This window comes from Muscardinus avellanarius, assembly GCF_963383645.1.
Source record: "Muscardinus avellanarius genome assembly, chromosome: 1".
Taxonomy (NCBI): Eukaryota; Metazoa; Chordata; class Mammalia; order Rodentia; family Gliridae; genus Muscardinus; species Muscardinus avellanarius.
The window spans coordinates 145,644,979-145,672,154 of NC_137786.1; the positions used below are offsets into that span (position 1 = coordinate 145,644,979).

Consider the following 27,176-nt stretch of genomic DNA (forward strand, 5'->3'; position numbering starts at 1 on the left):
AGCAACTTAGTGAGGCCCTCCACAACTTAGACCCTGTTTCAAAATAAAGAATAAAAAATTGGGCTGTGAGTGTGTCTCGGAAGTAGAATGTCCCCCGGGTTCCATCCCCAGCACCACAAAAAAAAAAAAAAAAAAAAAAAAAGAGGGTCAGAGTTTACATTTGAGACAATAAAGCGAGGAAGTGGTGAAACTTGACCTCAAATTCATGTCTTTTGAGTCCAGCTCTGATAATGCTTCTTCTACTCTACTGCCTATTCTTTCTACACAGAAAATCTCTTACACAATAATGATCTTAAAATTTATGTCTGTATTTATAGTTATCATTGATTTTGTAAAACATAGCAGTTGAAAGATAAGCTTTTAAAATGTGTTTCAGTGAATCTCAAAAGAAAAGTATCACTTTGTCTGGGCCTCATACGACGATACGGAATTTCCAGGATCCAAATGCATTTGCAGTAGAAAAAGTAAGTGACCTTCCCAACGTTTGCAAGTAGAAATATTCCTGAGTTTCAGAATCCTTATAATATGCAGAGGTTGTGTATGTGTACATGGATGTGTGTATTGAGAAAAGGGTTATGGATAAACATGTAAAATATGTGGATAGTGTGCATATATGTGTAAATACAGTATTTATAAAAGACTGCAATGGAACTGTGTTGCAAAAGACAATAAGGGTGTGTCACTGTAGATGGCAGTAAGTTCAAAATAGCATGTGCAAATGCACCAAATAAACATTCATATATTTAGGAACATTGGTAAATTCTAAATTTTTTATTGTTGGGTCATGAGTATAATAGGGCATTTTACTGGATTATAGATTATCAAAAACTTTGATATAAAGGTATAGAACTGTATTCTGTTAGAAGTATACTAAAGAGTTACTGAAAGCCAGGCGTGGTGGCGCACGCTTGTAATCCCAGCACTCGGGAGGCTGAGATAGGAGGGTTGCGGTTTGTGGACAGCCTCAGCTATTTAGTGAGGCTCTTTGCAACTCAGTGAGAACCTGTTTCAAAAATAAAATGAATAAAAGATAGGGGTGGAGGTATAGCTCAGAGATTAGAATGGGCCTGGGTTCCATCCCCAGTACTGCAAAAAAAAAAAAAAAAAAAAAAGTTAATGAAAGATCTTTAAAACCACTTAAACATTGTAAAATACTGTTGTGGAATGTTATGAGGACAACCACCAAAGCTTCTGAGTTTCCACTTAGGAATGTTAAAAACACCTTGCTTCCATTGATTGGTTTTCTTGAAATTTTTTTGAGACAGGGTCCACCATATTGCCTATGCTGTTCTTCAGTCCTGGGATCAAGTGATCCTTCTCCTTGACCTCCCTGGTAGCTGGGACTATCAGCAGCTGCCTGGCCCAGCTCCAGTGATTGGTTTTATAAAATACATAAGGTAGATAGACATGGTGGCACATGTCTATAATCCTAGTACTTGGAAGGCTGAGACTGGAGGATCACAGGTTCATGGCCACCTCAGCAAATTAGCAAGGCCCTCCACAATTTAGTGAGACCTTGTTTCAAAATAAAAAAATAAAAGTAGGGCCGGGGTGTAGCTTAGAGGTACAGTGCCCCTGGGTTCAATCCCCAGCACCACAAAAATAAATAAATAAATAAACAAACAAACAAACAAACACATAATCTGGTATGTGGTACACACCCGTAATTCCAACACTTTGGGAAACTGAGGGAGAAGGATTGCAGGGTCAAGACTAGCCTTAGCAATTCAGCAAGCTGTCTCAAAATAGAAAATAAGCCAGGTACCACGTTACACACCTGTAATCCCAGAAAAGCCTCTTCTATCTTAACATTTAACAAATGCATATCCTCTGTTCTGTATTTTTACAGTATTCTACTCCTTGATATGTTTTCTCCACAAATACTTTAGGTACTTACCATAATCAGGGCACTCTGTTAGATATTAAAGGATAATAAGAGACTTGAGATAGGAGAATTGCAAGTTTTCTGCCTGTAGTAACTTAGGCCTTATTTCAAAATAAAAAGGGGTCAAGGGTATAACTCAATGGAGACTGCCTTTGGATAACACAAAAGAATGGCATAGTAACACAAAAGAAAAGATAATAAAATTTTTAAAAATTATTTAAAATTAATAATTATGATTTAAATAATTTAAAATATATGGATGGGGATGTAACAGTGGTAGAGCTCCCCTAGGTTCTGTCTCTAGTACTACAAAAAATTAATTAATAAATAAGCAAATAAAATAAATGACAATACTCCTTATTATCCTTTTACTCACTTTCTTTACTCACTTATTATCCTTTTACTTGACTTTCTTTTCCAGCAAATGGTTATTGAAAATGCACGAGAAAAAATATTAAGCAACAAATCTCTTCAAGAAAAGCTAGCAGAAAACATTAATAAATTTTTGGTCAGGTGAGCTATATGTTTTTAAAATCTCAACTTGTATCTGGGCGTGGTAGCATATGCTTGTAATCCCAGTATTCGGGAGGCTAAGACCAGAGGATTGTGATTTGCGGACTTAGCTACTTAAATGAAGCTCTCCATAACTTAGAGACTGTTTCAAAATAAAGAATAAAAAAATAGGGCAAGGGGTATAGCCCGGAGGTCAAATGCCCCTGGGTTCCATCCCCAAACCCACAAACATTAAAAAAAAAAAAAAGTTTAAAATTCCTACTTGTATCCTGATGTGGGAGTCCAGTACTTGGGAGGCTGACCTAACAGAATCGCAGGTTTGAAGCCAGCCTCAGCAACTTAGCCAGGCCCTCAGTAACTTAGTGAAACCCCATTTCAAAGTTAAAAAAATAAAATAGGGCTGAGGATGTAACTCAGGTAGAATGCTCCTGTTTTCAATCCCCAGTACCACAAAAAAAGTTTAAAAATCCCTATGTGTGTTTGCCTAATTGTACAGCTGTGCTGTGTTAGTTTCTCATCGCTGTGACAAAATACCTGAGAAAAAACAATTTAAAAGAGAAAAGATTTATTTTGTCTCATAGTTTCAGAGGTTTCAGTTCAGTCCATGGTCAACTGGCTGTCATTGCTTAGAGCCCCGTACATCCTGGCAGATGCATGTGGCAGAGCAGAGCTACTTACCTCATGGTAGCCAGGATATAGAGAGGAAGGGGCTGGGCATACTGTCCCCAGGGACGGCTCCCTCCCACCCGGTTCTACCTCCTAGTTCTCACCCCCTACCAACAGTCTGTTCAGTTCATTGATGAGGTCAGAGCCCTCGTGATCCAGTTACTTCCAAAGAGCCCATATTTGGACATTGCTGTGTAGAAACCAAGCCTTGGACACACAGCCCGTGGGAGACATTCTAGATCCAAACCATAACTATATGCTAAAGATTTCCCTTTGTGTATTACAGTGACAGCAATATTGCTCAAGTACCTAAACAAACAGATAACAACCCTACTGAGCCCGAGACTTCAATTGATGAATTCCTGGGACTTCCGGTATGGATAGACATGTGGTGTGTTTGTGCATGTGCACACATGGCACACACGTGTGGTACATGTATTCATAGTTAAAACTGATTGTATCTTGGTTTCATTTCAAAACCATTGCCAAAAGATTGTATGTACAAAATCTCATTTAAAAATAACAGCTTTCCTTAATTATTTAAATGTAATCTGTTTCTGAATCCAATTGTGTAGTGACTTCTCCAAGAGTAAATTTATATTTTATTACTTAAGTGGTAAAAATAGTAATATATTTCTAACCAACCTAATGGCTAAACAACTTTACCAAATATCAGTGAAACATTCTTATGTACACATACAAAAGAAAAAACCAGTCTTGGATATCTAAGTATTTAATATCCAAAGGCTCAATGGTACATATCTTTGTGTATAATAACTTTATTATATTTATAGTACATATTGAATTTTTTCTACACTGCCCAAATTGTGCAGTAATTTAAACAAACAACAAAGTAGTATGTTAAAGGTACATAATGAATCCAGGTAATATTTAACAAAATAAAATTAACAAAACACCTTTAAAAAACAGAGTTACTTGCTAACTGAATGAATAGTTGTGTGTGTGGATGTGTTGTTTACTGCTACTATAAGAAATAGGCTGTAGTTATTGTTGCTATTAAGTAATGGTGGGGGGAAATGAGTTGGTAAAGGAGGAATTTAACAGTATGTGTATTAAGATTTTTCATTGTATAAATGATACTTGAAAAGACGGCTGAGATTGTGACTGTATCACATCCTTTTACTTGGAATATTGAACAGTTTCACCATCTTTATTGACGTTCCTGTCTAAGTTCATAATGATAGGTTTTCTTTCAATTGATGAAGTCTGAGTAAAACCATTGGGTATTTTTTTCCCCTACAAGCTAGTTCTACCAGTTGTTTTAAATGCCTCTCCTATCTTAACATTTAACAGATGCATACACTTTGTTGTAATTTTTTATGGTTATTCAACTCCTAATAAGTTTTCTTACAAATACTTGAGGTACTTAGCATAATCAGGGCACTCAGATACTATGATGGATTTTAAGAAACTGAAGGCATAGCTGGTTTTGATGATACACACCTGTAATCCCAGCTACTTGGGAGGCTGAAACAGAAGTACCACAGTTCAAGGCCATCCCTGACAATTTAGTGAAACCCTGTTTCAAAATTTAAAGCCGGGCGTGGTGACACATGCTTGTGTAATATCAGCATTTGGGAGGCTGAGACAGGAGGATCACAGTTAAGGACAGCCTCAGCTACTTAGGCTCTTTCAACTCAGTGAGACCCTGTTTCAAAATAAAGAATAAAAATATAGGGCTGGGGGTGTAGTTCAAAGGTAGAATGCCCCTGGATTCCATCCCCAGTACCACAAAAAAAAAAAGTAAATAAAAAGGGCTGGGGTGTGGCTCAGAGGTAGAATGCCTCTGGATTCAATTTCCAGTACCAAAAATAAATAAGCCCAACACACTTATAATTCCAGTACTTGGAAGGCTGAGACAGGAAGGTCACAGGTTCATGGCCAGCCTCGGCTTCGTAGGCCCTCTCCACAACTTAGACTGTTTTAAAGGGGAGTGGGCTGAAGATGTAGCTTAGATGGTAGAATGCCCCTAGGTTCAATCCCCAGTACCACAGTAAGTAAATAAATAAATAAATAAATAAATAAATAAATAAATAAATAAATAAATTGTTGGCATTTGAAGGAAGTACCTATTATGAAGAGATCAAAGCAGGTAGTGGAGTGAGACAGGTTTATTATGAAGAACCTGTAAAGCAGTCAACAGTAAACTGATATGAAGAGAACAGATTACAGAACATAGTATGATTTCATTTTTATTTCTATACATATTGGTAATTAGTATATTCATTTTGTATATTAATGTTTAGAATTATATTCACCAAAATGATTAACTCCAAGAACTTTTTTTTTTTTTTTGCGGGTCTGGGGATGGAAACCAGAGGCATTTGACCTCCAAGCTACACACCCTGCCCAAGTTTTTATTCTTTATTTTGAAACAGGGTCTCACTGAGTTGCGAAGGGCCTCACTAAGTAGCTGAGGCTGTCTGCGAACCGCAATCCTCAGGTCTCAGCCTCCCACATGCTGGGATTACAGGCATGCGCCACCACGCCCGGCTAACTCCAAGAATTTAAAAAAAAATCTATAGAACCCCTTCTATTTTCTAGTCTCATTTTATTTTATTTTAAATGTTACACTTAAGATTCTCTTGGAGGGAAATGTTTCTACATGAAAAGTCAAGAATATCAAATTTCTGCTAATTATCTTTCTGGTATTCAATTATGATCATGCCTTCATTCTTGTTTTGCAGAGTGAAATCCACATGTCTGAAGAAGCTATACAGGATATATTAGAACAGACAGAATCAGACCCAGCATTTCAGGCACTCTTTGATCTCTTTGATTATGGTAAGTAGACCATTTTATCAAGACAGAAGAAAAAAATTTCTCTAGTTTCATTGGTAATTTAACCAGAGTGAAGCAACATTAAATCATCTGAAAAACTTTCTATTTCATTAAGGCAAACATTGTATGGCTATATAAAGGGGATTCTGTTGTCTTTGTTTAGTTTTTACCTAAAGAAATTTCAGCCATAAAATTGGACAGTTGCCAGGTATGGTGGCTCATGCCTGTAATCTTAGTATGTGGGAGGCTGAGACAGGAGTAATGAGACTTTCATCAAACCATTGAGAACTTGTTTCAAAATAAAAATAAAAAATAAAATTGGGAGAGCCAGGCACGGGAGTGGATGCTTATAATCCCAGTACTTTGGGAGGCTGAGACCAGGAAGATCAGAGTTCATGGCCAGCCTGAGCTACTTAGTGAGGGCCTACACAACTTAGTGAGACCCTGTTTCAAAAGAAAGAATAAAAAATTGGGTGGGGGTATAGCTTGGAGGTAGAATGCCTCTGAGTTCAATCCCCAGCACCACACACAAAGTAAAATAAAAGACAGTAGTGTCACTTTTTGTTTTTTGGAGCATTTTGACCAGTCAATGGAGAAAATACCGAGGTCTGCAACATATAGAGAGATATATAATTGAATGATATAAATGGGATATAATCTGGGCATGGTGGCACAATTCTGTACTTAGAAGTTTGAGACGTGAAGATCACAGATTTGAAGCCAGCCAGTAAGTTTTAGAGACTCTCTTTTAAAATAAAAAGGCCTGGGGGTGTAGCTCAGCAGTAGAAAGTCCATAGAATGCCAAATACTGGTGATTGCTCTTGATCCTATACTCTAGTACAGTAGTTCTTAACATTATCAGAGAACTTGGTAAATGTGCACATTCTTGGATTCTTCAGAAGATCTCCATATAAGCTGTTAAGAACCACCAGTCCTAGCCAGATATAGTGGTATAAACATGTAATTCAAATATTTGGGGGTGCTGAGATAGGATTGAAGGTTCAAGGCCAACTTCAGCAACCTAGTGAGACCCTGATTCAAAATAAAAATTAAATGGGAGGTATAGCTTAGAGGTAGAATGCTCCTAGGTTCAATCTCCAGTACCAGAAAAAAAAGAATCACTAGTCCTAGCCAGAAGCTGTGATATGTACCTATAGTTACAGCAATCAGGAAACTAAAGCATGAAGATCCCTTGAGTGCCCAGTCTCGGCAACATAGTGAGACCCTGTGTCCAATAAAATAAAATAAGGTGAGGAAACTTTTTGTATTTGATAATGATAAAATACAAAGTAGTAAATGATATGCATAAAGTACATAAAGTCACAGTTTAATATTTGCCCACTTTCAAGCAGTATTAGTGATGTTTATTTTTATTTTTGGTCAGCTAATTATTTCCCTGTTCCTTTTTAACAGGTAAAACAAAAGCTAGTAAAAATATATCACAAAGCATTTCCCCTCCGCATATGGAAACCAATCCCAGTATAGTCTTAGCAGAAGAAACTAATCTAGCAGTTAAAAGTTCTTTTGAAACAGAAGAAACTGGTAAGAACTTGATTTTGTTATCTTATCATTCATCAAAATGTGAATATTAAAATTCAGAGGCATAAAAACTGTTTAAATTGAAATGTGTTCAGATTACCAAAGGGCTTTTTTTGTGTGTGGTACTGGGGTTTCTGGAAGCCCTTCTACCTCCGGGCTACACTCCCAGACCTATTTTATATTTGGAAACAGTCTCTTAAGCCAGCCCGGCTGGCTTCGAACCTGCGCGATCCTCCTGTTTCCACCTCCCACACGCGGGGATCCAAAGGGCATTTTTATATTTCTAGTTTTCTCTTCATTAAGAAAAATTATTCTCAAGCAGGGCGTGGTGGTGCACGCTTGTAATCCCCATGCTTTGAAAGGCTGAGACAGGAGGATCGCACAGGTTCGAAGCCAGCCTCAGCTACTTTAGTGAAACCCTGTTTCCAAATAAAATATAAAATAGGTCTGGGAATATACCCCAGATGTAGAAAGCCTCTAGGTTCCACCCCCAACCAATGCCCACATTCCTGTACCTCAGAGATAACCATTATCCTGGCTACTCACATTTCTTGTAAACTTTATGCCTTTTCAGTACTTCTTTATTCTTTTTGTCTATAACAAGCCATGCCAAATCACCTTTTCTACTTACTACTTTTAAATGTTTTCACCATTTCCCACCCCATAAAATTTCTTAATGGCTTCCAGTTTTCACATTTTTGTCTTCCAGAGGCTAGTTTTGGAACATCTCAGACTGCATTCTTTCTTTGAGTCCTACACTCAGGCTCAGTTCTCCATTTCTTCTTAGGCTAAACTGTAATCAGGTATCTTTCTCACTATCTGCGATTTGTACTTCATTTATGCACTACCCTGCCCAAAATGAAACATGAAATTTTATTCTCTCAAAGGCGTCCCACTTCATCAAGATATTACTTCTGGGAGCTGAGCGTGGTGGTGTAAGCCTATAATTCCATTACTTGGGAGACTGAGACAGGAGGATACATATTTGAAGACAACTTCAGCAAGTTGTGAGATTCTTATCAACCTAGTGAGACCCAGTTCCCAAATAAGAAATAAAATTGGACTGAGGTGTAGCTTGAAGGTAGACTGCCTCTGAGTTCAATCCCCAGTACCAAAAAAAAAAGCAAGAAAAGAAATTACTTCTGCTGAATATAGCCTAAACATAATTTCCTGTATTCCCCTCTACAGTAGTTAGTAGTCACTAATTGCATCACTGGTTTTTGTAGTTGGTGGCACATTTTTCGGGAGTTTCCCTATATTTTTTATATTTGATGAAGTTAATATTTTCTTTTTTAATTTTATTTTTTATTGGTGCACTATATTCATACATCATAGTGGGATTAAAAAAAAGCCGAGCGTGGTGGCGCACGCTTGTAATCCCCGTGCTTGGGAGGCAGAGACAGGAGGATCGCACAGGTTCGAAGCCAGCCGCGCGTGCTGGCTTAGGAGACCCTGTTTCCAAATAAAAATGTAAAAATAGGTCTGGGAGTGTAGCCCGGAGGTAGAAGGGCTTCCAGGAACCCCAGTACCACACAAAAAAAAAAAACTCTTGTAGACATACATGCACACATCGCCCAGTTAGCCCCTACCCAATCCCCACCCCGTTCCCTCCCCATCCCTCCTTCCCATGCTTTGGCTTAGTGGTTGACATCTAGTTTTATAGCAATTTATCCAAAATTAAAAATTATAATCTCACATAACAGTTTCATTTGTCTGATACCGACCTTTTGATGACTTAAAGATAACATTTCAATATTTCTTTTTGCTTTCTTTCTTACCAGAGAATATTTTTTTCTTTTTTTTTTTTTTTAGGTGAAACTATCATATATTTGTTTATATTTTTCAGAAAAAATCTATCCAAATATGGAATATGGACTCTAGATACCCAAAACAATCTCAAAAAAGAACAAAGCTAGAAGATGTATATTTTCTGATTTCAAGCCATATAAAGCTACAATAATTGAAACAGTGTAGTACTGTTCTAAAGGCAGATATATAAACCATTGGAGTTAAATAAAGGCCTAGAGATAAATTCTTCCATATATTGTCAAGTTATTTTTGACAAGGTTTCCACGAACATTTGGTGGAGGAAATAATAATCTTTTAACTAAATATTGTTGAAAAATAATAATTACATGAAAAAGAATAAAACTGGACCCTTACCTAACCCCATATACAAATATTAACTCAAAATAGATAAAAGACCTAAATATAAATCTTAAGACTATAAACTTTTAGAAGAAAATCTGGGTCATTAAACCTCACAACATTGAAATTGGCAGTGATTTCTTGAATATGATTTCAATGGCACAGGCAACAGAAGGGTAAACAAACTCCCTAAAAATTAAAAAAAAAATTGTATATCAAAGACAATGTAAACAGAGTTAAAAGTTACTGATAGAATGGGATAAAATATTTCCAAATGCAAAATCTGAAGGTATATTAATATTCCAACTAGAAATCCTAAAAATTAACAACAATAAAGGCAAACAATACCACTTAGAGATAGGTAAAAGACTAACATAAATAATGAATCTCCACAGATAACCAATCTTAGTTGTCTGTTGGATGGAAAATCTTGTTTCTCTGGTTCTGGTGTGTATTACCTATTTCTTCTTTGTAGTTAATCTCTTTGGGTATTTTCTCTAGCGCTGGTTTTGAAGACATAAATTCCTTCAGTTTCTGTTTATCATGGAAGCTTCTTGTTTCCCATTCTAATTTGATAGAAAGTTTTGCTGGGTAGGAAATTTTTGGCTGGAAGTTGTTTTCTTTCAGAGTTTGGAATATGTTACTCCAAGCCCTTCTGGCTCTCATGACTTGGTTTGGGAAGTCTGGAGTGATTCTAATTGGTTTGCCTCTGAATGTCACTTGGCCCTTTGTTTTTGTTGCCTTTAAGATTCTCTGCTTGGCTTCCACATTGGTCATTTTGACAATTATGACAATCTTCTCCGATCCTGTCTAGAGGGAGTTCTATAAGTTTCCTGGACCTGTGTATCAACCTCTTGCTCTATGTTTGGAAAATTTTCTGCTATTACTTCCTTGAAGAGATTGTTGATCCCTTTGGTTTCACTTTCTTTTCCCTCCTCTATTCCAATTATTCTTAGGTTAGCTCTCTTAAAATGGACCCATATTTCTTCAATGTCAGATTCCTGCTGTCGGATATTTTTTTCTAGATTAGAAACTATGCATTCATTTTTGGAGTGATCCTCTTCTAAGAATGAGATTCTATTCTCCATGTGGTCTAATTGGTTGTTTGTACTTTGAATTGAGGCCTTTATTTCATTAATTGCATCCTTTATCTCTTTTTGACTCTCTGAATTCTTTTCAAAACACCTCTATTATTTCTACAGTTTTTTTCCTGATTTGATCTTCTAGAAATCTCTGGATTTCTGTTTTATCAGGTTTTGATGTTGTGAGGTTGTGGGCATTCATTGCTCCATTGTTATTCCTCTTTCCCATGATTTCAGGAGTTTGTGCCTTCTCTGGGTTCTTCCCTTGGGTCACTACGACTTCACTTATGGTGCTCTGGATCTCGAGTCTGTGGTATCTCAGTCCCCACTATTCCTTTACTGGGTTGTATCGCAGAGTCTCAGACCCAGGGAGTCAATCGAGGCTGCTTTAGACCATGGGGGGTGCCAAGGTGGGCGTTCTCCTATGGTGTGATATATCTGCCACCGCCATTCCCCCACTGGGTCAAGTTCCTGGGAATGCAGTACTGGGATTTCTCCTCTAGGGGCCGCAATTTGACTCACTGTTGTTGAGTGCGCTGATGGAGCTGTAATGGACTGAGTGAATTTGCTGCTGCTGCCGCCAGTGACAATATGGCGCCATTGCCACGCCCTCGGCCCTGAGGCTGGCGTATTTCTTCTCTAGTTTTGAGCTCCACTCTGAGTCCCTGCAGGGTGTGCTGAGCCCAGCCACTGGGAGCTTTAGATTCTCCCTGCGCCGAAAAATCTGCCGAATACCGCCCGGCTGTTCCGCAGCGGCTCTCCTCGGCTCGCTGTCCGCCGCTCCTCTCTGGAGCCCGGTGGGCTGTTGAGTGCGTTGGAGCCATCTGGTGAATTCGCCACTGCCGCCGGCAGTAAGGCGCTGCTTCCGCATCCTCGGGCATGAGGCTGGCGTATCTCCTCTCTGGCTCTGAGCTCCGTTCTGAGTCCCCCTCCTCTCTGGGGCCTGGTGCTACAAGGGAAGATGGCGTCCCACGCCGTTCCACGCCACGGCTCCAGCCGCAGCACTGCAGTCTGGTTTCTTTCTGGTGTCTCGTTTTTCCAGCCCTCTTTTTCTCTGTCCTTTGTAATTACATTTTTTGTTTCTCTGCTGATGGTGTTTTCTGGCTATGAAAGGCGTTGATTTTATAGTAATACAGATTGGTTGTTAGTGGGGCTCGTAAGTCCCGCTTTTCTCCGTCACCATCTTCCCGGAATTCTCCGAAGTTAATATTTTCTATCCTAAATTTTGAATTCTGTAAGACTCAGTATTATCAATACTGTTATTTTCTGAAATATTCACCTCTTCATCTATCAAACTAACTTTAGTTTTTAATATACAGTATCTCCTTTATAACATTCTTGACTGAATTACAGAAAGAGATGCCTTTTATTCCTATATTATCATAGTTATTTCATGCTTTTGTAACTTTGTATTCTATATCTGCTTCCCTAACTAATCTCTCCAAGATGAGAGACTAGGTCATTCATCTTTGTATTCCAATACCATGCATGTGATTGGTCTTCAGTCATTATGTGAGTGTTAAGCAGTACACACTGAGATCAAATACTGGACGTGCAAAGTGTTCTTGCCTCCTTTTCAGCTTTATGAATATATTGGATAAATAAGGTCAACAGAAATAGAGAAGCTGAAAAGTAAGTGTAGTGAAACAACGCTGCTGCTGCTGCTGCTGCTGCTGCTGCTGCTGCTGCTGCTGCTGCTGCTGCTGCTGTTTGGAGCCAGTTGTTTTGTTTTACCTACAAGTAAATATTACATGTTCTTAAACCCCTTTACATTTTCCTTCATTATGTCATGTTTTCCAGGAAGCCCAGTAAACAATTTGACATTTGTTTGAAAAGGTATTAGTAATTTAAAAAGCAGTTGTAGATTTTCTGAGAGTAGGAAAGACAGTGTATGCCAAAAATTACTATTTCCTTGGCAGAATGGGTTGTACAGTAAAGGTGCCTACTTCAGAATCTAAACGTTATCTTTTCAACATCTTGGTGTTTTACAGGTGGTCAACCTGTTCAGCCCCCATTTTGTACATCCTATCAAAATGAAGATGCATTAACTGCTTTGAAGAATGACAACAACCACGAGGTGCTTAGACAGGAAGCCCAGGAAAACTTTTCCCAAATAGGCTCTAGCATCCAGAAAAAGGCCTTTAAAACAGCTGTACCTACTGAACAGAAGTGTAACCTTGACATTTCCTTTGAATCTGTGCCTAATTTGAATGACTTTAACCAAAGAGGAAATTCTGATACTGAATGTAATCAGCATTGTGCTGAATTATATACCAGTCACATGTCCACTGGAACTGAAATGGATATAGAGGTCGAAAAGAGTTCATTGTCTCCAAATGTGCCAAACGAATCTCAGTTACAGCCTGGTCAGCATGATATACCAGTGACTTCATTTGTTTCACTTGGTGGTGAAACTAACAATGAAAACTTAATTCTCTCTGGGAAAAGTTCTCACCTTTTGTCCCCAAATAATGTATTATCTGGAAAGTCATCCAAAAAAAGTCAATTTTGTGAAAGTTCAAACAGTATGGTAAGACCTGAAACTAATTTTCATGGTTCCAAGTCACCAGATTCTAGTGAAATTCACAAGAGTAAAATTGAAATTAATAATGCAGTACCAGTTGTATCACAACAACTGTCAGATTGCCAAGATAATTCTTCACTTCAAAGTAAAATATTACCTGTGCCTGTTGAAAGTTCATGTTTAAACGTATCTGGACAAGTAGAAATTTGTCTTGAAGATCCAATCTCTTCAACTAAACAGCCATCTAATGATTCAACTTCTATTGAATTAAATCATATAGAAAACAAAACGGAGTCCTGCAAGTCTGAGAAAGTCATTTTGGATTCACAGGAGCCTTCATCTTCTGTGAAAGAAGATGGAGATTCTCTTTTTCTCTTAGGTAGAAATGATAACTGTGGAGAAGTTGCACTGACCCCTTCAGAAGGTGATTCTGTAAAGAATAGTCACTCTCTCACTGTAGAATCTGGGTGCTCTTCAGTGGGAGATTCTCACTCTGAATCCCAGAATACTGCTGATAAACCTAGTGAAAGCTCAACAGAGGCAGATGCCTTAAATATCGTCTCTCTGAAAATTATTATTAGTGATGACCCATTTATTTCCTCAGAGACTGAACTTAACAGTGCTGTCTCTAGTATTAGCGGAGAAAATTTGCCAACTATAATTTTGTCTTCCCCAGTTAAATCACCTTCAAAAAATACCCAGTTAGTTAAATGCCCATCTTCAGAAGAAACTGCAGGTGCTGTTGTATCTGCTGAAGTAGAGGATTCAGCCCCAGTGGAACAGAGCCTTTTAGCACTCAAACCTGAGGACTCTACAGTGAACAACACTCAGAATGAAGATAGCATTGCCTTTCCAGCCACTGTTACACCATGTGTTTCCAAGGATGGAGGATACATACAGTTGATGCCAGCCACAAGCACAACTTTTGGCAATTCAAATAACATTCTCATAGCTACTTGTATGACTGATCCAGCAGCCTTAGGAACAACAGTTACTCAGTCTAATGTAATGGTGTTGCCTGGAAATTCTGCACCTATGTCCGCTCAACCTCCACCACCTCATTTACAGACACCACCAAGGTCAAACAGTGTATTTGCTGTCAACCAAGCTGTGTCACCAAACTTTTCACAAGGTAATTTTAAGAACATATTAGAGTTCATTTCTCTAGATTGAAATCTAATTTCTCTTGGTGGGAAGTCATTGAGTAGGAGATAATAAATGGATAACCGATAGGAGAAAATACCCTGAGATTTATGATTATGTCTCCTCTTTGTACTGATTTGATTAATTCAGTTAAACCTTTTTAAAAATGCTGCTTCCAGATGTGGTGGCAAACGCTTGTAATCCCAGTACTTGGGAGGCTGGGACAGGAGGATCATGCAGGTTTGAAGCCAGCATCAGCTACTTAGCGAGGCTCTCGGCAACTTAGACCGTTTCCAAAATAAAATATAAAATAGATCTGGGAGGCTGGGTGGCTTGTAATCAAGCATTTGGAAGGCCAAGACAGGGATCACGGTTCGCGGACAGCCTCAGCTACTACTTAGTGAGGCTCTCTGCAACTCAGTGAGACCCTGTTTCAAAATAAAGAATAAAAAATAGAGCTGGGGGTATAGCTTGGAGGTAGAATGTTCTCTGAATTTCATTTCCAGTGCTGCAAAAAAAAAAAAAAAAAAAAAAAATGAGGTCTGGGAGTGTAGCCTGGAGGTAGAAGGCCCCTGGGTTCTATCCCCAGTACCACACACATAAAAAAATAACAATAATAATAATATATTGGGGTTATGAATATACTCTTGGGTCATAAATATTCAGTCAGAGCTGGATATGGAGACACATACCTGTATTCCCAGTATCTAAGGCTGAGACAGGAGAATCACAGGTTCATAGCCAGCCTCAGCAGCTTAGCAAGAGTCTCAGCAACATAGTGAGACTCTGTTTCCAAAAAAAGACCAGAGGTAAAGCTCAGGTAGAATGCCTCTGGATTCATTCTCTAGCAACACCCTACACACACGCACGCACACGCGCACAAACACACACAGCTAAACATTCAGTTGGAATCCTAATTTTCTGATGTAAAGTTCAGATTTAAAACATTTACCATCCGTGTCTAATTAGCCTGATCATTCTTTCTAGAGGAGTAATTGTGATTGTAACTTGATCTCCTAGCTGTTGAGTCTTATGCTCATGTTGATTTTCCAGAGCTGAGTGTCATATGACTATTATTTATGAACCTTGCTGCTGTTCTTAAATCAATTTTTTTGTTTTTGTTTTGCTGAACTGAGGATTGAACCCAGAAGCATTCTACCTCCAAGCTACACCTCCAGCCCTATTTTCTATTTTTATTTTGAAACAGTCTCATTAAGTTGCAGAGGGCCTCACCAAGTACTGAGGCTGGCTACAACCTTGAAATCCTTCTGTCTCAGCCTGCCATGTACTGGGATTACAAGCACGCGTCACTACTCCCAGCTCTTAAATTACTTTTCTAAAAGAATAGATCGAAAGGTTGTTCATAGCATTTATTTTAGAGTACTGATTAATATTTTTAGGAGCTCTGGTGGCGCTTTCTTGTAATCCCAGTACATGAGAGGCTGAGATAGGAGAATCGCAGGTTTGAGGCAGCCTCAGCAACATAATGAGACTCTCAGCAACCTAGCAAGACCCTGTTTCAAAACAAAAACTAAAATCGGGCATGTTGTTTGGAGGTAGAAAGCCCCTTGGTTCAATCCATGGATTTGAGAGGAAATCTAGTTGTATGAGAACTGTTTTGTATTGGTTTTAGGCTCTGCCATCATAATTGCCTCTCCAGTCCAACCTGTACTCCAGGGAATGGTGGGAATGATCCCCGTGTCTGTGGTTGGACAGAATGGAAATACATTTTCTGCTCCTCCTCAGCAGGTAAGATTTTTGAACTAAAAATGGTGTGGTGAAGCTTTTGACACATAGCATTATTAATATGGCTTCATCTCTTCTAGGTCCTTCATATGCCATTAGCAGCACCTGTGTGCAATAAAAGTATTCCTCAATTCCCCATTTCTGCAAAATCTCAGAAGGCTCAGGGACTAAGAAACAAGCCCTGTATAGGTACATTTTTTACGTTAATACCAACTTTGTTTTGTACTCAATTGTTTGTAGTAACACCTCAAGAGGTGTGTGTGTGTTTCTGTGCGCGTATGCGACTACAGATTGACCTTGGGACATTCTACCTCTGAGCTACACCCCCAGCCCATTTTATTTTTTATTTTGAAACGGTCTCACTGTGTTGTTGAAACTGGCTGTGAACCTGTGATCCTCCAGTCTCGGCCTCCCAAATATTGGAATTACAGATGTGTGCCACCATGCCTGGCTTATATTTGTATTTAACATAAGGTCTTGCTAGGTTGTCTAGGGTCTTGCTAAGTTGCTGATGCTGGACATGAATCTGGGATCTTCTTGTCCCACTTTCCCAAGTACTAGGATTATAGGCATGCACCACTACATCCAGTTACTGCTTTCTTTACATAACTGTATGGGTGTAAGTACAGTTGGCCCTCCTTATCAGTGGGTTCAACATCTACAGATTCAACCAACTACAGGTAGAAAATTTTGAGGAGCAGCCAGGCTTGGTGGCTCATTCTTGTAATCCTAGTATTTGGGAGTCTGAGACAGGAAGACCACAAGTTTGAGGACAGCCTCAGCAAATAGTGAAACTCTCATCAACCTAGTGAGACCCTGTTTCCAAATAAGAAATAAAATTGTGCTTGAGGTATAACTTGAGGATAGAATGCCTCTAGGTTCAATCCCCAGCACCACCACACACAAAAAAAATGTACTAAAAACATACTGACTTTTGTCATTTTTCTCTAAATGTCATAGGATAACGACTGCTTACGTGGTATTTACATTGTATTAGGTATTATAAGTAACGTACAGGTGATTTAAACCATACGCCTAAATTATATGCAGGGTACTATGATATTTTACATAGAAAAACTTGAACATTTGCGGTGTCTGGGGATTCTAGAATCATTTCTCGAGAATATTGGTGGACAAATATAGTACATAAAGTGCTTTAATGGAGCATTGTAACTCATAGATCCAAAACACTTACTACTTGCCCAAAGTTGAGCAAGTCCTTTGCTTCTCATCTATATTTCTTCTGTAGAATTAGATGAGTGACTGTTTTGTATATATTATAAAGCTGCTTTTTAAAAGCCAGAATATGAACATGTTTTATTTGTATATTAGGTGTTATTTATAAGATATTTCTCATGATGTGTAATACTGTCCATCATTCCGTCCTGTTCCAGAGGAATATATTCTTTTTTCCCACAGTGTTTATCTTTTCTAAAGAATTTATTTATAATTCTAGGGAAACAGGTAAATAATTTGGCAGATTCATCAAGTCATTCGGGTGGATGTCTTGCACAAAGGTAAGCATAAAGTAATTTCTATTTTGGATTATTTGAATGCTCAAATAAAAACATAAAGGATTTCTTTATGTTGCTAGAAATTGTATGTTTATGTTTTTGTTTTGTAGAACTGAAGTTCCTGACAAGAATATGGCCACAGAACTTGGGAAAAAAATGGAAGAAATCACAGTTTCCTTCTCAGGAGAGAGTACAGTTCCAACTAGCAAACCATTTGAAAGCCACAGACGAGTGCTCTGTTTTGATAGCGGTTCTCCTCTGACAAGTACACAGGGGCCAAATCAAAAGACAGTATCCCAAAACAAAGAAAAGAACGAAATTTCCTTTCCTCATGCTGACTTACCCATTGTGTCTTCCACCTTAAAGCCCCCTTCTAATAATGGCACCAAAAGAGAGAGAGAGAAAACTCCTCTGCCCAAGATTTTATCTAAATCAGACATTTCTGTTACCCGGCATACCACCGTAAGAGAAACTCAGTCGGAAAAGAAAGTGTCACCTTCAGAGATGGTACTCGAATCTTTCCATAAAGCATCAGCTAATAAGGAGAATGAATTATGCAGTGATGTGGAAAGGCAGAAAAATCCAGACTCTTCAAAACTCTCCATTGGACAGCAAAATGGGAGTTTACGGAATGAAAAAACTATTGCTTCTCTGCAAGAAGTAACTAAAAAACAAGCCTCATCCTCAAACAGCAAAAATGCCATGTCCTTAGGTACAGCCGTCAAGGATCTAAAACAGGAACAAACTAAATCTGCCATTTCTTTGATCGCCACAGAAAGGTTCCAGGATGTTCCGTTACATAGCCCAGTAAACAGGCTTACTGAAAGCAGTGATTTGCCTATCCCCCGAATACCTGGCTCAGGAGCAGGAGAAAAACATAAAGAAGAACCTACAGATAGCATCAAGGCCCCCTCAAGTAGGCGTTTCGGTGAAGATGGGGTCCCCAAAGTAATGATTCCTCCTGTCACTCCAGACTTGCCTGCCTGCAGCCCTGCCAGTGAAACGGGCAGCGAGAATAGTGTGAACATGGCAGCCCACACGTTAATGATCCTCTCCAGAGCGGCCATCTCCAGGACTGCTTCCACAACTCCTCTAAAAGACAACACACAGCAATTTAGAACATCATCAAGAAGCGCCACAAAAAAACGGAAAATTGAGGAACTAGATGAACATGAGAAAAATTCACGTTCTTCCAGTAAAAATCTTGCAAATTCATCAATACCAATGAAAAAGAAGAAAATTAAGGCAAGTTTGAAAGTTTTAATTTAAAACTACACCTTTCCCATTCTTCAATACTCAGAAAATTCAATGAGTTACATCACAGCTTTCTAACTGAATATTATGGTCAAGACAGCATTGGATTTTTATTGGTAAAATATATTCGATAGTGTTTCTTAGTCATTGTGGTATTCAGAAAGTATCAGGATGAAACAGCATTTTCTAAACAATTAATAAGGCATTAATATCTTCTTTGGGAAAAGCAAATGTTTATTTCTATCATGGTATAAGCCTGGTTTTTCATAAGAATAACATCAGGCATTAAAGATCGGGAAACCACTATTATATGGAACACCACTTGGCTTCTCTTAGACCTGAGGGCCTTTTTTGTCATCTCTTCCATAACCCTTAAAATGTTACCATGGTGCCGGGTGTGGTTGTGCACGTTTATAATCCCAGCATTTGGGAGGCTGACACAGGAGGATCACAGTTCGTGGACAGCCTCAACTACTTAGTGAGGTGCTTTGCAACTCAGTGAGACCCTATTTCAAAATAAAGAATAAAGCCAGGCGTGATTGCACATGATTCTAATCCCCACTTGGGAGGCAGAGACAGGAGGATTGCACTGGTTTGAAGCCAGCCTCCCTGGCTTAAGAGACCCTGTTTCCAAATAAAAATATAAAATAGGTCTGGGAGTGTAGCCCAGAGGTAGAAGGGTTTCCAGGAATCCCAGTACCACCAAAAAAAAAAAAAAAATCAAAACAATAAAGAATAAAGCCGGATGTGATGGCGCACGCTTGTAATCCCAGCATTGAGGAGGTTGAGACCAGAGGATCAAGGTTCATGGACAGCCTCAGCTACTTAGTGAGGCCCTCTGCAACTTAAACCCTGTTTCAAAATAAAGAATAAAAAATAGGGTAGGGGGTGTAGCTCAGAGATGAATGTCCCTGGGTTCCATCCCCAGATCCACAAAAAATAAAGAATAAAAAAATAGGGCTGGCTGGACGTGGTGGTGCATGCTTGTAATCCCTGCATTTGGGAGGCAGAGACAGGAGGATCGCGCAGGTCTGAAGCCAGCAGCGCTGGCTTAAGAGACCCTGTTTCCAAATAAAAAGTATTAAAAAAAAAATAGGTCTGGGAGTGTAGCCCGGAGGTAGAAGGGCTTCCAGGAACCCCAGTACCACCAAAAAAAAAAAAAAAAAAATAGGGCTGGGGGTGTAATTTGGAGGTAGAATCCATCCCCAGTACCCTTCCCACCCCCCCCAAAAAAAAATGATGCCATGGTGAGGCAGTGAAAAAATTAAATTTATCTATGGTTTTTTTGTTTTACCCAGCCCCCCCCCCACTTTTTGGTACTGGGGATTAAAGCCAGAGACATTCTACCTCTGCTACACTCCCAACCCCCAATTTTATTTCTAATTTGGAAACAGTTTTACTAGGTTGCTGAAAACCTCACTAAGGCTGGCTTTGAACTTGATCCTCTCTCAGCTTCCTAAGTACTGAGATTACAAGGGAATGCCACCACACCCAGCTCCCCCAGCCCTACCCCCCCAACCCCCCCACCCCACCCCCGGGTCTGGGGATGGAACCCAGGGGCATTTAACCTCTGAGCTATACCTCCTGCCCTATTTTTTTATTTTTTATTTTGAATCAGGGTCTCAGTAGGTTGTGGAGGGCCTAAGTAGCCAACCTAAGGGTTGGCTGTGAACCTGGATCCCACCTGAACCCTGGGATTACAAGCATTCGCCACCACACCTGGCTTACAACAGGTACTTTATACACAGTCAAAACTTTATGGCCTAAAAAACACAAGGTAATTGCCGGGTGGGGTGGTGCATACTTGTAATCCCAGCATTTGGGAGGCTGAGACAGGAGGATCCAGGTTCACAGACACCCTCAGCTACTTAGTGAGGCCCCTTGTAACTCAGTGAGACCCTGTTTCAAAATAAAGAATAAAAAATAGGGCTGGGGGTGTAGCTTGGAGGTAGAATGCCCTTGGGTTCCATCTCCAGTACCACAAAAAAAAAAGTACCTGTTGTATATTCAGTCTTTGAAATTGTTACTCTTAATATCTATTAGTAGCACTTTTGACAGTTTATAGTTAGATGGTAATACCCACCTTATAGAAAGCATTTTCTATCTTCTATCATTCAGCATTAATATGCTCTGAATTTGTGTAATGCCTTTTGCCTTAAGCTAATGTCAAAGTACTATTAAAATATATTTAATTGGCTTTGAGTTTATAAACCTGTCTTTATACTGCTGTAAAATTAAAATTCTAAAAGACTAAAATCTTTGTCACTTTTAGTAGTATATGGAAGAACCCAATATATTGTTTTAGGTGACTGATTAAGAAAACTGTCTAGCCTTGTGTGAACTTATTTTTTTCTTCTTTTTTTGACAGAAAAAGAAGCTACCTAGTTCATTTCCAGCAGGAATGGATGTGGACAAATTTTTGTTATCATTACATTATGATGAGTAACATTCTGAAAGTATAAGAACAGTAGCTGTTTAAAACTTGCATCCCTTAAACTGAGTGTAGGGAATTGGGGTATTGACAGAAGCTTAACGCATGACCTGCACTTTGATTGTACTGATTTTTTCACTTTATACCTAAATCATGCTGTTTCTGAAGCAGCTTCCTAGTTTGTAAATAGACTTACCTACTATATTTTTATTCTGGAAAAAAAAAACATTTGCAGAAATGTAAGTAAAGCCAATCTGCAAAACTGTATAGCTTTGACAATTGCATATTGTAAGTATTGTGTAAATCTTGTTTAAATAGATGCTAAATCAGCCTAATGTTCTTACACTGTTTTTTTGACTTAAGATCCCTGAGACTTATTCATCTGGAATAGTTGATATCACCTTTGGAGGAAAATGACGTTTATCATTATAAATTACCTTCAATAATTGTTCAACAAGACATTAAATTCATAGCCACTAGGTATAAAAAATGATAACCACCTCAACTGGTAGTAAAGTATGTAATCAGAAATCGACTGTTTGATGCATTTTTTTCCCTAGAGTCAATACTTTACCACCTTTTCCCATAAATTGGAGTAAAAACTATGTTCCTAAAATTTTATACTTTATTTCTTCTGGTCATTGTGTTCTCTTTGTTTTAAAGAGAGAATTTTGTAAACCATTTATAGAGTGTTCTGATCTTTCATTTGTAACTTTTAAGACCTTTTACAGAACATTTAAGTGGTTAGACTATTGAGCCATAAAAAAAAAGTTGAGTTTCGTAGTAGTTGAGATTTCTTGGTATATATAAACTTTTCCCCTAAGCACTGGGGATATAAAGAATTGCACTAATTCATAGAACTCTTCATATAGTAGTGACCAATGCACATTTTAATTTAAATCTTATATTCTATGTTTAAGTTTGTTTGGAGGATTATCTTTTGGTATCCTTTTAGAAAGTCATGTCCATCATAAGATGTAAAAAGAAATCATAGTTTTATATTTTAATTTAGTTTCTCCCAAAATGGGGTATGTTAAATAACTATATCTATACTTAGATATAGTACAGTCTGTGCGTCTCTTATAATTGTTACAAAGAGTTACTCTCAAAAGGTCCTTAGGGGGAGTGTGAGAGGTGCCTTCTCTGTATTGGACTCCTATACAACAGTCAAGTTGAAGAACTGGTTCAGACTTATAAATGATAACAAATTATAATTAATACCTGACCAACTGTGCCTAGATATTAAAGTATGTTCTCTTAAGTGCTTTCTGTTAATTATCAGTATACTAGGATCTTTTTCTATGAGTGTATATTTTGTTTAAAAGTCCTTTTCCTCAACCATTTTTTGTACTGGGCCATTAAAAAAATAAATCCATCCTAATATGAAAGTTTTCAATGTAGAAATCATGTCTTAATTGCTGAACTTTATTGCAGAAATTTGTATGTAAGAAATTTTTGTGACAATGGTCTATTCCTAAAGAACTAAATATCATACAGTTAATGTTTACTTAACTCAACTTGAAACTGTACTACAGTTAGGTTTGAATAAATATTTTCATTAACTTTAAAAGTTTGAATCACTTTATATTGGCAATCCTACTTAGCAGCTTTGATTAAATTCCTTTACAAGTCCATTAATCCTTACTATTTTTCAGGAATTCATATAATGCTAAAAATTACAGATTTTCTGTTCTTTTAGTTCATATTTACATATATTAAGTAGTGGGAATTTATATATAAATATTAGTATTCTTTGGTATTTTTTTTCCAGAATTGGAATTGAACCCAGAGGCATTCTACTTCCAAGCTACACCCCAGCCTGATGTTTTATTCTTTACTTTGAAACAGGGTCCCCCTAAGTTGCAGAAGGCCTCACTAAGTAGCTGAGGCTGGTTGCAAACCATGATCCTCCTGTCTCAGCCTCCCAAGTAGTGGGATTATAAATGTGTGCCATCACACCTGACCTCCATAACCAGTTTGAACAAGTTATTGTTAGGTAGGGATGTTATTCCTTTATTAGTTAATGTAAATTTTTCACAGAGGAATAACAGACTATAAGTTCATACTCTTCAATGAATTTTCTTCAAGTTCTAGGTCAAGCCTGTAACACTATACTGGTTTAGAGGCTCATGCCTATTTTAGTAGCTACTTGGGAAGTTAAGGCAGGAAGATTGCAAGTGTGAGGCCAACCTTGGCAACTTACTGAGATCCTGTCTCTAAATAAAACTTTTTAAAGGGCAGGGAGTGTAGTTCCATGGTAGAATGTGTTTCTTTTTTATTATTTTTTATTTCATGTTTTATTGGTGCACTATAGTCTCACATCATAATGTAGATCATATTGACTTTTTCTTTTTGTAGAATTCTTTCCTAGAATGCATAAGGTCCTGATTCAATCTCTCATTGATCACGCACATCCACACACACACTTGGAACATTATTAATATTCTGGAAGTGCCTCATGCTTCTAGTCACAGATCAAAGAGTAGTCATTATTATCCTGACTTCTAGCACAATAGACTGATTTTTTTCTTAATGTATAAGTGGCTTTCTACAAGATATATGTATGTAGGGGTGTGTGTATATATATATATATATATATATATATAGAGAGAGAGAGAGAGAGAGAGAGAGAGAGAGAGAGAACTCATTTAAATTTCAGTTATTCTCAATTGCATATATCAGTTAATCAATTTTTGGGGTGTGTGTGGTACTGGGGATAGAACTCAAGGACATTCTACCTCCGAGCTACACCCCCCAACCCTGTTTTTTAATTTTTATTTTGAAACAGAGTCTCGCTGAGTTGCAAAGGGCCTCACTAAGTAGCTGAAGCTGTCCATGAACCCTGATCCTCCTGCCTCAGCTTCCCAAATGCTGGGTTTACACGTATGCACCACCACACCTGGCTAATCAATTTTTTATTTATTTTTTGGTACTGGGGATTAAACACAGTATTCTACCTCTGGGCTACACCCCCCTCACAGCCCTATTTGATTTCTTATTTTGAAATAGGCTCTCACTAAGTTGCTAAGGCTGAACTCAAACTTGTGATCCTCTTGCTTCAGCCTCCCAAGTACCATGATTATAGATGTGCCCACTACCACACCCAGCTTAATCCAGTTTTATAGATGATAAATATTTAAATTTTTTTCAGTTTGGTGCATAATACAACTGCTGTGAATTTTCTCGTACATGTTTGAGGGAGCATGTATTATTCTTTTCAGTTGGACATATACTTAGGAATGGGATTGCTGTCTCATAGTACTGCATATTTTCAAATTCCATTTGGAAAGTGGAAAATGTTACTAGTTTATACTCAACAGTAGAGGAGAATTCCAATTATTCCACACTATTTTAAATCCATTTCAAGCCGGGCGTGGTGGCGCACGCTTGTAATCCCCGCGGTTGGGAGGCTGAGACAGGAGGATCGCGCAGATTCGAAGCCAGTCTCAGCTACTTAGTGAGGCTCTCAGCAACTTAGACCCTGTTTCCAAATAAAATACAAAATGGTTCTGGGAGTATAGCCCAGAAGTAGAAAGCCTCTGGGTTCCACCCCCAGTACCACAAAAAATAAATAAATAAATAAATAAATAAATAAATAAATAAATACATTTCAGCCATTTAGATGGAGTGTCTTGGAGTAGTCATGGTTTTAATTTGGTTTTTCCTGCCTAGTGAAGTTGACTGTTTATTTCAAGTGTCTATTTAATTAAAACAGGCTGGAAATCATAATCTAAGCATTAATATATCCTTTGTTTTTTATATATATGGAAATACATATATTTCAAATATTCCAATAATTTACCTTTTTATGTGTGGGTCTGGAGATGGAACCCAGGGGCATTCATTTAAATTTTTTTCAGTTTGGTGCATAATACAACTGCTGTGAATTTTCTCATACATGTTTGAGGGGGCGTGTATTATTCTTTTCAGTTGGACATATACTTAGGAATTGGATTGCTATACCCCTGCCCAATTTTTTATTCTTTATTTTGAAACAGGGTCTTACTGAATTACAGAGGGCATTACTAAAGTAGCTGAGGCTATCCACGATCCTCCAGTCTCAGCCTCCCAAATGCAGGGATTGCAAGCATGCGCCACCCCCAGTTCTTATTATTTTTATCAAAAGAAAAAAAACTCTAAAAAAATTTACTTCAAAAGTTAACATAGTGAGGCTGGGCCTATAATCCCAGTACTTGGGAGTCTGAGACAAGAGGATCACAGGTTCATGGCCAGACTCAGGAACTTATTCCTGTTTCAAACTAAAAAATAAAATAGGGCTGGGGGTGTAGCTCAGAGGTAGAAAGCTCCTCAGTTCAGCCTTAGAAACAACAAAAAATAAACAAAAGTTAGCTTAAATGGTATATTTACTGCTCAATTCAAGTTTTTATAGGTATCCACATCTGAGACAATGGACTTGCCAGGTCAAGGTTATAAATCTACTTTTGACTTCAATTTTCAACATCAAAATTTGAAAGATGAAGTAAGTAATATAATTTTCAATATATTTGACATAGAGTAAGTATCATACTCTTTGGCTTAAAAGTTCTATTATTGCAGTCACAGGGTAGGTTACTTGTGTGTTTGCCTGTGGTGCTTGGGATGGGACCCAGGGCCTTACACAAACAGTGTGTCACTGAGTTACATCCCAAGCCCAGAGTAATTTGTATAAATGTTACATGGGGCCACGGGTGATGGCGCAGGGCTGTAATCCCATTATTTGGGAGGCTGAGACAAGTTAATGACAGTCTCAACTACTTAGGCTCTCTGCTACTTAGACCCTGTTTCAAAATAAAGAGAAAAAAAAATAGGGCTGGGGGTATAGCTCGGAGTTCCATCCCCCAGTACTGCAAAAAAAAAAAAAAAAAAAAAGTTACATGGGTGCTTAGTATGGTTTGGATAAGTGTCCTCTTAACACTTGGTCACTGGTTTGTGGCACTGTTGGGTGGTGGTGGTGATACCTTTAAGAAGTGTAGCCCTGTGGGAAGAAGTTAGGTCAGTAGGAGTGTGCTCTTGAAGGCAGTATTGGGACCCCAGCCCCTTTCCCTTCTTTGCTTTGCATCTGCCCAGAATTGAGCACGTTGCCCCACCCTGCAATCCCCCCATTCTTAGGCTGCCTCATCATAAACTCAAAGCAGGAGCCAGGCATGGTGGTACATGATTATAATCCCAGCATTTGGGAGGTGGAGACAAGGATCACAGGTTCACAAACAGCCTCAGCTACTTAGTGAGGCCCTTTGCAACTCAGTGAGACCCTGTTTCAAAATAAAAGAATTTTTAAAAGGGTCTGGGAGTGTAGCTCAGAGGTAGAATACTCCTGGGTTCATCCCCAATACTGCAAAAAATAAAAATAAAAAATTAATAACTCAAAGCACAGAGCCAACTGATCATGTACTGGAACCTTTGAAACTAAGCCAGAATAAGCCTTTCCTTTTCTTAAGTTAATTATCTCAAGCATTTTGTTACACTCATAGAATGCTGGCCAACCAGTGCTTAAAAATAGGTATACTATTTTTATTTTATTTATTTTTTGGTAGTACTGGGGTTCCTGGAAGCCCTTCTACCTCTGGGCTACACTCCCAGACCTATTTTTAAATTTTTATTTGGGAACAGGGTCTCTTAAGCCAGCATGGCTGGCTTTGAACCAATGTGATCCTCCTGTCTCCGCCTCCCAAGCACGGGGATTACAAGCATGTGCCACCTCGCCCGGCAGAGTGCTCTATTTTCTATGCTTTTACTTCACTGAGGTATTATTTCTAGTATCTAATCAGTTTATTCCATTAAAAATTATGTAGGCTGGGGGTGTGGCTTAGTAGTAAAACACATACTTAGCATGTATGCTGCTCTGTGTTTGATCCTCAGCACCGCAAAAAAAAAAAAAAAATAGGTATTGGTCACTCATCTTCTGGCATTTAATGTAAAAGATATAAGA

The 27,176-nt window shown here is 38.4% G+C and overlaps 1 protein-coding gene across 2 annotated transcripts in view; it reads left to right on the forward strand.

Moving 5' to 3' along the window:
* Positions 1-21,262, forward strand: part of NPAT (nuclear protein, coactivator of histone transcription) — a gene marked incomplete at both ends in the record, with an annotated part of 58,363 nt that extends 37,101 nt beyond the window's left edge. The window contains 11 exons of one of the 2 annotated variants that reach the window (XM_080696617.1): positions 377-464; positions 2,307-2,398; positions 3,351-3,438; positions 5,773-5,869; positions 7,280-7,408; positions 12,627-14,291; positions 15,936-16,051; positions 16,129-16,237; positions 17,505-17,565; positions 17,643-18,807; positions 21,185-21,262. In XM_080696617.1, the coding sequence (XP_080552743.1) occupies positions 377-464; positions 2,307-2,398; positions 3,351-3,438; positions 5,773-5,869; positions 7,280-7,408; positions 12,627-14,291; positions 15,936-16,051; positions 16,129-16,237; positions 17,505-17,565; positions 17,643-18,807; positions 21,185-21,262 (3,688 nt within the window). The remainder of the gene's footprint in view (positions 1-376; positions 465-2,306; positions 2,399-3,350; positions 3,439-5,772; positions 5,870-7,279; positions 7,409-12,626; positions 14,292-15,935; positions 16,052-16,128; positions 16,238-17,504; positions 17,566-17,642; positions 18,808-21,184) is intronic. The other variant, XM_080696618.1, reaches the window with a different exon arrangement.
* Between the last annotated feature and the right edge of the window lie 5,914 nt (positions 21,263-27,176).